A 10,029-nucleotide genomic window follows, 5' to 3' on the forward strand; every position below is an offset into this window, starting at 1 on the left:
GGTAATGAAGAACTCTTTTCGAAGGAGCACTGTGAATGACGCATCTCTCCATTTCAGTGTTAACTGCTCAGTCATAAGTCTATCTATAATTCAAACAGGGGCAACTGGCGATGATAGCATCGCCACGTTACATAATTTTGATGCACCGAGATAAATTCTGTTGTCTTAACTCTACGATGGATTTGTTTATAGGTGACCGGTTTCTGAAAATGTTAAGGATTTTCAGCCCCTTAATGCGTGTATTTCTGTGTAAAGTGACCTACAAACACCCCCGATTCATTTCAGAAGCTTAATGTGGAAACTTTTCTAGAGGGGGGTGGGGGGTGTGGACTTTTAGGGCACACTGTATGAATCAAATAAGGAGGCAGGAGGCAAGTGATGGTGATAACATCTATGAGATTATACGTAATGTTGATACAAAGCCAATAATTCATCTTTTTCAACTCTATGATGTATTTGTTCATAAGTAATTCGTTTCCAAAAATTTTGAAGAGTCTTAGTGGCGCAGTACATTTTCTTGTATGTGGAGTGGCGTTCATACTTACAGATGGTGTTCCTCCACAGATGACAGGCGATATTCTTGAGAGATTGAAAGGAGCTGGCATTATAGGGGACATAATTCATGAGGCTCCTTCTGGGTCATTAGAGGTATTTTTTGTTTTTTTAAGCTTTATTTCAAAGGTCAGTGTACTTGTACACAAAGCATGAATGAATGCACTATGATTGCACTACCATGAGTGCAAACAAAGATAGCGCCTTTAACATCAGAGAATGCAGCACGGACATCCACAGAGCATGAATAGTTGTATTCAGCCATGAAGATTCACTCCGTTTGCTCGTGACTATGCAATGCAAGGGACAAACACTGTTAGAATATTCCGATGTTGACTGATTTCTTCCAACTGAATAATAAATGAAAATAATAATGCAGAGCCGGCAACCTAGTTAAAGCCACTGAATTTTTTTGAGAAAATGCAGAATAACCCTTCTGCCGGGGATTTCATTTTATTATAACTAGATGTTTTAAAATGTTATAATAAAATTGTATACAACTGTTGCCGGCAGGTTCGTCATGGAAACTGGGTTGTTGATTATGGGAATAATTTAACCACAAGAGCCTTCAACTTGCAGCCGGACATCAGGTGGGCTGCACCCAATGGCACATTGTACACGTTGATGATCGTAGGTAATATGTTTCAAGTTCCCTCATTTAGGGGTTTTTCTCTATTGTAGAAAATTATAAAAATCGTTTTTGCACCCAAGTGTACACTTGGATGCAAAAGTGACATCACTCTTTTCATGAGTCCTTAGCAAAAGCGTTTTATTTTTGTTATGATTATGGTATGACTTAAGATATTTTTCGAGGACGTATTAACATTATTATGAATAATATACATTTCATTTCAACAGGACCAGACGTACCCACCAGAGACAATCCTGATGAAAGGTACTGGCTTCATTGGCTTGTTGGGAATATACCGAATAACGATACAGCGAGTGGTGAAACACGTGCAACTTATGTTGGAATAGAGAGACCTATGTATGAAGATGGTTAGTATCAATTGGCAAAGTTTCAAAAAATTGATAATTAAAAAGAAATCAATGTAAAGTTTTCTTTTCTTTTTTTAAATTAATTTTTTTCGGTATAGACTTAGTGCCAATTTTTAAAGTAAAGAAGGTTTTGGAATGTGAGTTTACGAGATAGCAAATATCTTTATTTTTATCAAGAACTACTAAAGTTATGAGAACGACAAGGATACGTATGATCCTGATAAAACTAAAGCATGTAAATAGAGAAAGAAGTGATCTAAAACGACTGAAATCATACGTGAAGAGGATAGATAGTTTTTTTCTCCTCTATGATGAGTGAGAAGGAAAGAGTTAATTGAATTTATCATTTGTCTATCTCAATTAATCTTCTTACAACTCTATCTAAAATGACCTGATTTTCTGAAATGTGCACGCGGTGTACAAATTGTGTGAAAGGGGATATATTTTCTTTAAGAGTTACCAATGTTCTCGACATGATTTGTGTGTGATTTTGCGTACAAAAAGTTTTTTTACTTCGCTGTGCTTATGGTATGCAAGAAACTCATTCCTAACAGGATAGACGATTTTCCCAAAAAATTAATGTACCATCCCCTCCTAAGTACACTAAGCTTAGTTCAAATTCGCACCGTTCTATTTTTGAACAGGAACTCATCGTTTGGTGTATCTTTTGTACAAGCATCGAAACAATCGTGAAGCATTTTATTTTGGATCCGTCATAGAAAAACGGTAAGATTCTGTTATTCTCCTCCCATTTTCACTAAGAAATAATTATCATTTAAAATTTAGCATGCGGTCGGAGGATTACAAAAATCAATCAACTTTTTCCCCTTCTCTGAATCTGTACATTCGGGTGGCTCGACCCCAGCAATTTGAACAGTTATAAAATTCAAAGACGGAGCTGATCGCTGCAGACAAGGCATTTTTTCTATTCATCCTTACTTCCGCGTCATTCCGCGCTGAAATGATCCAACTGACAAATCAAACCTCAATACTTTTTCTGAGCCACTTGCATTCTTTTTTAAGGAATATCGCTGCTTTTTTCGTTTTTCCCATATTGTAATTGAAGTAGAGTTGTTTAACAAACTTTTCCGTTTTCCCTTTTACAGAAATACTATGTACAAACGGAAATACTTTTCGCCAAAAGTTTGGGCGGAAATTCATGAACTTAACCATCCGGAAGCTGTAAATTTCTGTTATATCTCAGTCCCGTGAATTCCTAGAACATGTGGCCGCGGACACAAAATTGCTTGCTTTAATAGTGGGACAGATTGGCACAGCAATCGTGCATTTCCAGATACAATATTGAAACTTTCTGGAAGTTTTCTACATCTATAAAGAAACAAATTTAGCCTGTGTGCCCAGTTGTGCCCAGATACATGGTGTCGCACTTTAACTGTCGATGTACCGTTCAATTACTTTTAGATAGAACAAAGTCATATATTTGAATTAATGAATTTACCTTAATCACCTCCTTTGGTGCAACTGGTACAACGTCAGGAACGATGAAGTTGCCATGGAGTAGGTCTGACACGGTGTTGTTAAAATTTAATTCCAAACCATTCTCTACTCGTGTAGAAGCTTCAACTCAAACTTGAAAGTAGAGGAAAGAATATTATTTACAAACAGGAAGAGGAGGAGAGAGAATATCTACGTTTTATTTATTACGCAGTATATTAAATTAAGTCTAATTATAATTTTTTGAACTTATTGGCTTTGTTTACCTCGCGAAATGGTGTGGATCCAGCACCATTTCTCCACCGTGTTACATATCCTTATATAGTTTACATTATTATGTATCATATATTATTATATATTCTATATTCATACATATACGCATTTTTGCACCCTCACCATCGAGAAGTCGTAACATGAATTGTAATAAGGTGATGTTAAAATGCACAATGCTCTGAAAATGCGAATATTGTGAGAATGGCTGCGACAAAAGCACGAAAAACATGGGCAGGTAATGGAGATGTTGCATGTGTGAGGAATTTGCGATTTGACTGTTGATTCCAATGTAAAAGTTTGCGAGAAACACGATGGTGCCACTGGTTTTCTCTGAAATTAACTCCCAAGCTCAATAAAAGCTCTCAAGTTGAGGCCAAAATGGAGGGGATATCCCACGCTATCCTGAGAGTCCACCTCTACATCAAGACAAACTCTCCATGCAAAGATAGGGAACAAATACATTAGCAGGGTTGCCGTGTTTTCAGTTTTGGAGTCCCCAAATAAAGCGGCAGCCCTATCAATGTACTTGCTACCTATCTTTGCATGGAAAATTTGTTTCGAAGTAGAGGTGGACTCGAATATGCGGTATACAAAATGCGGCAAAACATAGACGTCATATCGGGAGAGTCTTGCACGCCGCATACCACCTTGCCTTCGCACAGCGTACGCTTCGTTTTTGGCCTCCCCCCCCCCCCCCCCCCAAGGCCTTTCACTTTTGAAATAGTTCGGCAATGTTGAATTGTATGTTTAAGTGATTCAGTTAAACACGGACTTTGAATTTGGACCAAAATTACCATTTAAGGAAGGAGCGGAAAAGAAAGCCAAAGATGGATTCAAGCAGAGACGGACTAACAAACTAAAGGGCGAATCAACTGGACGTATTTATGCTAAAAAGAACTATGTTGCACACAAACCCTATGCATATAGTTCCTTTTACCATAAACACGTCCAACTACATTACTGAGTACAGACAATAAGTATTTCACAGGTGAAATTTTAGAAAGTGATCTAACGAAAGCTTTCCAGAAATGAAATTTAAAGGACATAAAACGGATATCTACAGACTTAATATAATCTGGAGGTACCTACGATAAAAACGAAAGTTGTTGCAAATATCCCCGGCGCGCACAGCGAATGGCAAACGGTGACGCACAAAAGAATAAAAAAACTGGAAGGACAAGCAGTGTACTCCGACACAATAAGTTGATAAGGCGCGTCATTGACTCGTACATATCAACCTCATCATCAACCTCATTAGTTTTCATCTGCAGAGATTTCAATAAATTTAAGCAGCACATGAAGAGAATTCACGGTCCAACACCGCAAGTTCAACCACGCATCTCGACGTGATAGTGTATTGTGAACGTAGAAAGTCATTCGAACGGGCTTAAGTTTTTTCATCTGCCTTAAGCAAAATCTTATGAGATTCTTATAGAACAGTGCTACGAAATAATTTAAGCCAAGGAAGGAGAACTTCTGTTGAACTACTTGAAAATATAGTCGATTTAAAGGTATTTTGGGGCTACATTCAGTTCCTCTTTTACAATATACACGAGAGCAGTATACTTGCACGTATTTATGTTAGATGGAACTATGCGCAAGAGGAAAGATGGGATGTGCTCGTTAGTGGTCGGGCCTTTAGAATGAATGGGACTTTAAAAGCGCCAGTGACGTCAGCAGCAACGATCGAGACCGGGCGGGACGAGGAGATCGGTGGCGGGACTCTTTAACTCATGAGCCCTGTCCCCAAGGCTCTTATCACACGTCCACAGCTCACGAGTTAGCGCTCAGGTTCTTTTGATTTAATTGAAAATCCAGCTTTTCTATTTTCTCAAACGGAACAATATCCACTTTTACATTGTTTCTTATCCAGCTGCCATGAGCACACGCAATGTTTGCCTTGCCGCTGTTGAACCTTTATCTTTCAGGACCGATTAACCATTCACCGTGGCGCCAGGATCCACCAAATTTTCACAAAAATTGTTTTCCGTCTATTTAACGAGTGTTTTCTTACTCTCCGTTAACATACAAATAAAAAGAGACCTCATTTGTAAAAATCGGCCGTGTAGGAGAGAAGCTACAGTTCGAAATCCAAAGAGATTAACTTAACGCGATTTCAATGCACGGCAGTCAGCAGAAATCGCGGTCGTGCGTAAATGCCGCATGTCAGCTTAAAATCAAGATAATTAGACGGAATCTTTAAAATTAATTTACATTCAACTTTCATGAATCAATATTTTCTCCCAAATTTAGCGAAAAGTACCAATTGATACAAATAGCGAAGACGTGAAAATAGTATAGGTATGTGTCCAACATTTCAGTTATTCGGTACGCTTTTCCAACATATGCATGTTGGATTTTACTTATTGTTTTTCTTTTCTTTTCTTTTTGTAAATAATATTCTCTCCTCTACTTTCAAGTTTTGAGATACACCATCTGAAGAAATGCTAATAAAAATTCAACAGCTAATAAAAATAAACTCCAAACTTTCGAGAAGTTAATAATTAGCTCCTTGAGCAACAATTCAGAAAATTTTGTGACAACCTACACCCCGTGACTGCTTCGCAGTCCAACCCTCCGGGGCGATTCGAACCGCAGGTGTTATGCTTTAGGTACTCATATATGAGTTATGTTATAGAGCAAGATAATTATGATTTTTAGGGTGAATTCAAATGGACTGCTCGAAATTCCACGGGGCGTTAGTCCAGTTGATTTGTCCGTTTGCCATATTGCTCCGAATTGAAGCTTCCACACGAGTAGAGGATGATTCGGAGTTAAAATTTAACAACACCGTGCCAGACCTACTCCGTGGCAACTTCATCGTTCCCGACGTTATACCAGTTGCCCCAAAGGAGGCGATAGAGGTAAATTCATTGATTCAAATATATGAATTTGTTGTACCTAAAAGTAATTGAACTGTATATCGATGGTTAAAGAGCAAAACCATGTATCTCTGTTTGTGATGTCGCAGACTTCCTGTTATGCTTTATTTTCTCTTTGGAAAACTGGTCAGTTTAATTTCTTAAAAACCTGCTCGGTCTTTCTTCTCTACTGGCAGAATATTTCGTATAAATTTCAAGCTATAGATTTAGTGGAATGACATGAGCTATTGTGTTTCAATCGTAGGCTTATGGGAATTTGAAAAAATAAATATGTCTTTTCTTGGGATGATTTCCTTTTATCTGGATTTTTAACGGTAAATGACTATGCACTAACTAAACTTTGAAAATAATACTCTCTCTTTTACTTTCATGTTTTGAGGTACGTACCATCTGAAGGAAGGTTGCTAAAAATTACGCTCAAACTTTTTGAGAAGTTTATAATTATCACCTCGAACATCAATTAAGAAAATACAATAAACTAGGAGGCTGCGCCTCTTGAGCGCTTTCGCAGTCCGACCTCCAAAGCGCTTCGAACCTCAGGCGTTATGCGTTATGCATTACTAATATGATTTTATATTATAGAGCACGATAATTATAATTTTTACACGGAAAAAACAAGTTTAGGATGGGGCCCTAACTAGAGGTAGGGCAGTGAGAGGTAGCTCACGTCCCTACAGATTACAGGCACGAGACCTCCATGAGCTAGTTGCGAACGCTGCCATCGACTGGGTTTTGAGGTTTTAGTTACTGCGCATGCGCAGGAGTAGCGAATAACGTCATTTCTCGCTGAACGCCAGTTGAGGACTGATGCCCGTATGATCAGGTGTCATTGATATGCCGAGAGGGGGAATTGCACTCAAGAGGCGTAAATTCGCCGCCTAAGTCATCTAGGCCTCGTAGCCTAGTGGTTCCGCGCTGGTCTACCATCTCTGCGATGCCGGACCGAATCCATGCTAGGGCATGGATTTTTTACGCTCGGCGTCGAAATGCAGGTAGGGCTGGACCCTACCTTCAGCTTGGGCCTGGCCCTCCGAGGGAGGTTTAGGTGAAGCAATTTCACCTACCCGGGTTTGGGGCCGGGCCCTGCGCTGCAGTACCCGATCCTAAACCCGTTTTTTCCGTGTAGGGTGAAATCAAATGGACTAGACATGAAAATAGAACATTGATACCTTGGAATTTTTTACTCGACCAAATGTGGCTCGACTGAAAGAGCAACTTTTCGTGCCTTACATTCTTATGTCCAGAATTTCAAATTTGCCTTTATAAAATTGTATTGAGGAATGGTATCCTTTTCCAGGTCTGGTATGGACACACTCCAGTGAATTTTGGAACGATCTTCCCTCTCTCAAAGGTGCAAAACAAACCAACGAACATCACATGGCCAGCTTTGAAAAATGCTTTATACACACTCTTGTTATTTGGTATGCGTGAGCATCAAAATCAATTCCTTTAATATGGATCCATTAAATTGCGTTATGAATGTTGACGTCAAAAATCAAAACGTCAAATCTGAGACATTGAATTTCGTCTCGAATTTATTCTTACACGAGAATACCAATTGATTCTATAACCTTAGAATCAAAGATGATAATTTTCGGTTGTGTGGGTTCAATTCTTAGATTTTAAAAATATTATTGTCTTGCTTTGGTAGGTCCAGACCTCGGTGCGATGGACCTATTGACTCGCGGATGGAATCACTGGCTTGTAGTGAATATTCCGGAGAACCGAGTAAATGATGGTGATGTTCATACAGAATATAATTCTATTGATGAAGATCTATACCGTCTCGAAGGTAAATCTTTTCAATCATATTTGTTGTTAGTTTTTGATGTCGCCTTTTTGTTTGATGGCGAGTTTCTTATTCGAATTTGATTTTTTTATTCGGTTCGTGGAAAGTGCCACGTTTTTATCGTTTAGTACAAACACATATAATCACATTACATTAATGAATTTACATTTAATCTTCCATGCAACGATAGAAACTCCTCCATGAATGTGTAACTCATGATGGTAAAACTGAAATTTCGAAGCAACTGAGTGAAGGAGCGCATAATTCTCTTGATGAATAATGTTTCATCTTAAATCCGTAGTAAAATGCACCTGAAGCAATATTTTCAATATTCTGTCCTCTGACTTACTTTTATTTTAACATGTTTTCCGCATTTGAAAGAGCTTGAATTTTGATCGCTTAAACTTTGTCTATAGGTCTGTATAGGCTCCTTTTCTTAGTGTACAAGCAACCGAATAATGAGTCCATTCCTGTACCAAACGCAAATATTAAAACCAGGTATGGATAATATTTGTTACTCTCTCTGGCCTTTCTCCTATTCCCATCCTCCCCTCCATCATTTACCCTTCCCCTATCCCCGTCTCTCTCTTTTATTACTATTAGGTTTTGCTGAATGAAGTTATGAGATGATGCAATGGCACACATGAACCGATAACATTGTGTGGATTTTTTTTTTCTTTGACAACCAGGATCTCAGCATAGTCACGAGAGCATAGGCAACACTAATGAAACTAATATTTACATTGAAGGAAATGCGATATTCAATGAAAATATAATCAAAATTATTCTGATGCAAAAAATTATTCTTGTTTCTGTAACAACCGATGGACCGTTTCCCGTTTTTACTATGACTCAAGGACTCTACGTCTACTCATTCAAAGGGATTTTTCCCGCTTAAAGGCAAATCTAATGGGGAGCAGCTGAGCTCAGAGCGTCGTCTGGACTTTTAAGTCCAAAATGTTCCACCATAAATTTTTTCGATTTTTTCCCAGTATTTTATCTTTTGACAATTTTTTACTCAGTCGAAAGTTTTCATTCCGACCTCCATTTTAATATGTAAAAGTTTGGCATTTCTACTATACCCATTACCTATTCTGCCGTGCTGAGGAAGAACGCCGTATGAGCCTTCAGGCATTGCCAAATTTCCTCTGGCAAATCACTCATTTTCAGGACAATTTTTGGATATTTTTCTGTCGATTTCTCAGATAATTATGTTTGTAGTTTGATCTAAAGTGTCTGAAAATTTCAAGGAAGAATATGCATAACAAAACTCAAAAATACATGGTTTATTCGGGGAAATGTGGCAACTCTCGAATGTTCATACGGCGTTCTTCCTTAGCACGGCAATATTGGACCACATTTTGCAATTTGGAACTACAATCATTGATTCGGTTTAGAATAAGCATTTGCGCCATTAGTTTCCATATGCACATACTTTTTTCTTACGGATGAGCCAGAAATTTTAGTTCTCAATTGCAAAACGATGCCCTATTAATCGTGCTTGTGCGATCGATGTTTATTTCAGAATGCCACTACCAAATCTACCAACACTGTTCTGTATTGGTGAATTCGCAAAAACACATAATTTTGGACCGCCTACCGCCGCAAACTTCTTCCATGTCGAAGGGACGGATAAAATTTTCGAAGATTAAGTTGAATTCACTTCAGCTGAGGTCAGACATGCATCGTTCAATGCCACTGAAAGTTTTCGAAATATGTTATCAAAATTTAAATAGGTTTTTTTCTCTTTTACTTTGTACCTCAATTCATAATTTTCAATCAAGTATTAATAAACCGTTTAAACAGATCAGTTATCACCAAATTAATTTTATTTGCAATTCATTAATTTGCTTGAGACCAAAAAGCCAATATCTGGCACTCCTAAAACCTACGCTCCATAAAGGGGCAAGCAAAGGCGCTCGATAGTATCCCCGACCAAAAGAAAATAAATAATCAGACAAAGAGCATTAACGTTTTCCTTCATTAAACTATTGCCAAGTTCTGGAGGGTTAGAAACATATTGTTCTATTGTTTCTGTTTCCCTTAAACATACTGTCAAGATACTTTGTAAAAATGTAA

At 38.1% G+C, this 10,029-nt stretch overlaps 2 protein-coding genes across 4 annotated transcripts in view; both read left to right on the forward strand.

The window, feature by feature from the left end:
- The window catches only part of LOC140224287 (protein D3-like), a 98,134-nt gene extending 88,377 nt beyond the window's left edge, over window positions 1–9,757 (forward strand). The window contains exons 1-6 of one of the 2 annotated variants that reach the window (XM_072298569.1): window positions 4,059–4,790; window positions 5,941–6,143; window positions 7,459–7,582; window positions 7,813–7,953; window positions 8,367–8,448; window positions 9,476–9,757. In XM_072298569.1, the coding sequence (XP_072154670.1) occupies window positions 5,952–6,143; window positions 7,459–7,582; window positions 7,813–7,953; window positions 8,367–8,448; window positions 9,476–9,602 (666 nt within the window). In that variant the 5' untranslated portion in view covers window positions 4,059–4,790; window positions 5,941–5,951 and the 3' untranslated portion in view covers window positions 9,603–9,757. Of the gene's footprint in view, window positions 1–4,058; window positions 4,791–5,940; window positions 6,144–7,458; window positions 7,583–7,812; window positions 7,954–8,366; window positions 8,449–9,475 lie in introns of those variants that run through there. The other variant, XM_072298570.1, reaches the window with a different exon arrangement.
- Window positions 158–3,377, forward strand: LOC109036253 (protein D3). Of its 2 annotated transcripts, XM_019050308.2 has the most exons (5): window positions 174–648; window positions 1,066–1,186; window positions 1,411–1,551; window positions 2,196–2,277; window positions 2,658–3,377. In XM_019050308.2, the coding sequence occupies exons 1-5, from the start codon at window positions 448–450 to the stop codon at window positions 2,761–2,763; spliced, it is 651 nt and encodes a 216-aa protein (XP_018905853.2). In that variant the 5' UTR covers window positions 174–447; the 3' UTR covers window positions 2,764–3,377. The 2 variants fall into 2 exon arrangements, with proteins under 2 accessions (XP_072154674.1, XP_018905853.2); XM_072298573.1 differs by lacking the exon at window positions 2,196–2,277 and having other exon boundaries at window positions 158–648.
- Window positions 9,758–10,029: the final 272 nt, after the last annotated feature.

The sequence above is a fragment of the Bemisia tabaci genome, chromosome 3 (assembly GCF_918797505.1).
Source record: "Bemisia tabaci chromosome 3, PGI_BMITA_v3".
NCBI lineage: Eukaryota > Metazoa > Arthropoda > Insecta > Hemiptera > Aleyrodidae > Bemisia > Bemisia tabaci.

Excerpts from the sequence above, each read along its gene's own strand:
- LOC109036253 (XM_019050308.2), top strand. The coding sequence starts at position 448 with ATGATGTATTTGTTCATAAGTAATTCGTTTCCAAAAATTTTGAAGAGT. Across the intron at positions 1,187-1,410 it reads GTACACGTTGATGATCGTAG|GACCAGACGTACCCACCAGA; the intron begins GTAATATGTTTC and ends TCATTTCAACAG. Across the intron at positions 1,552-2,195 it reads GAGACCTATGTATGAAGATG|GAACTCATCGTTTGGTGTAT; the intron begins GTTAGTATCAAT and ends ATTTTTGAACAG.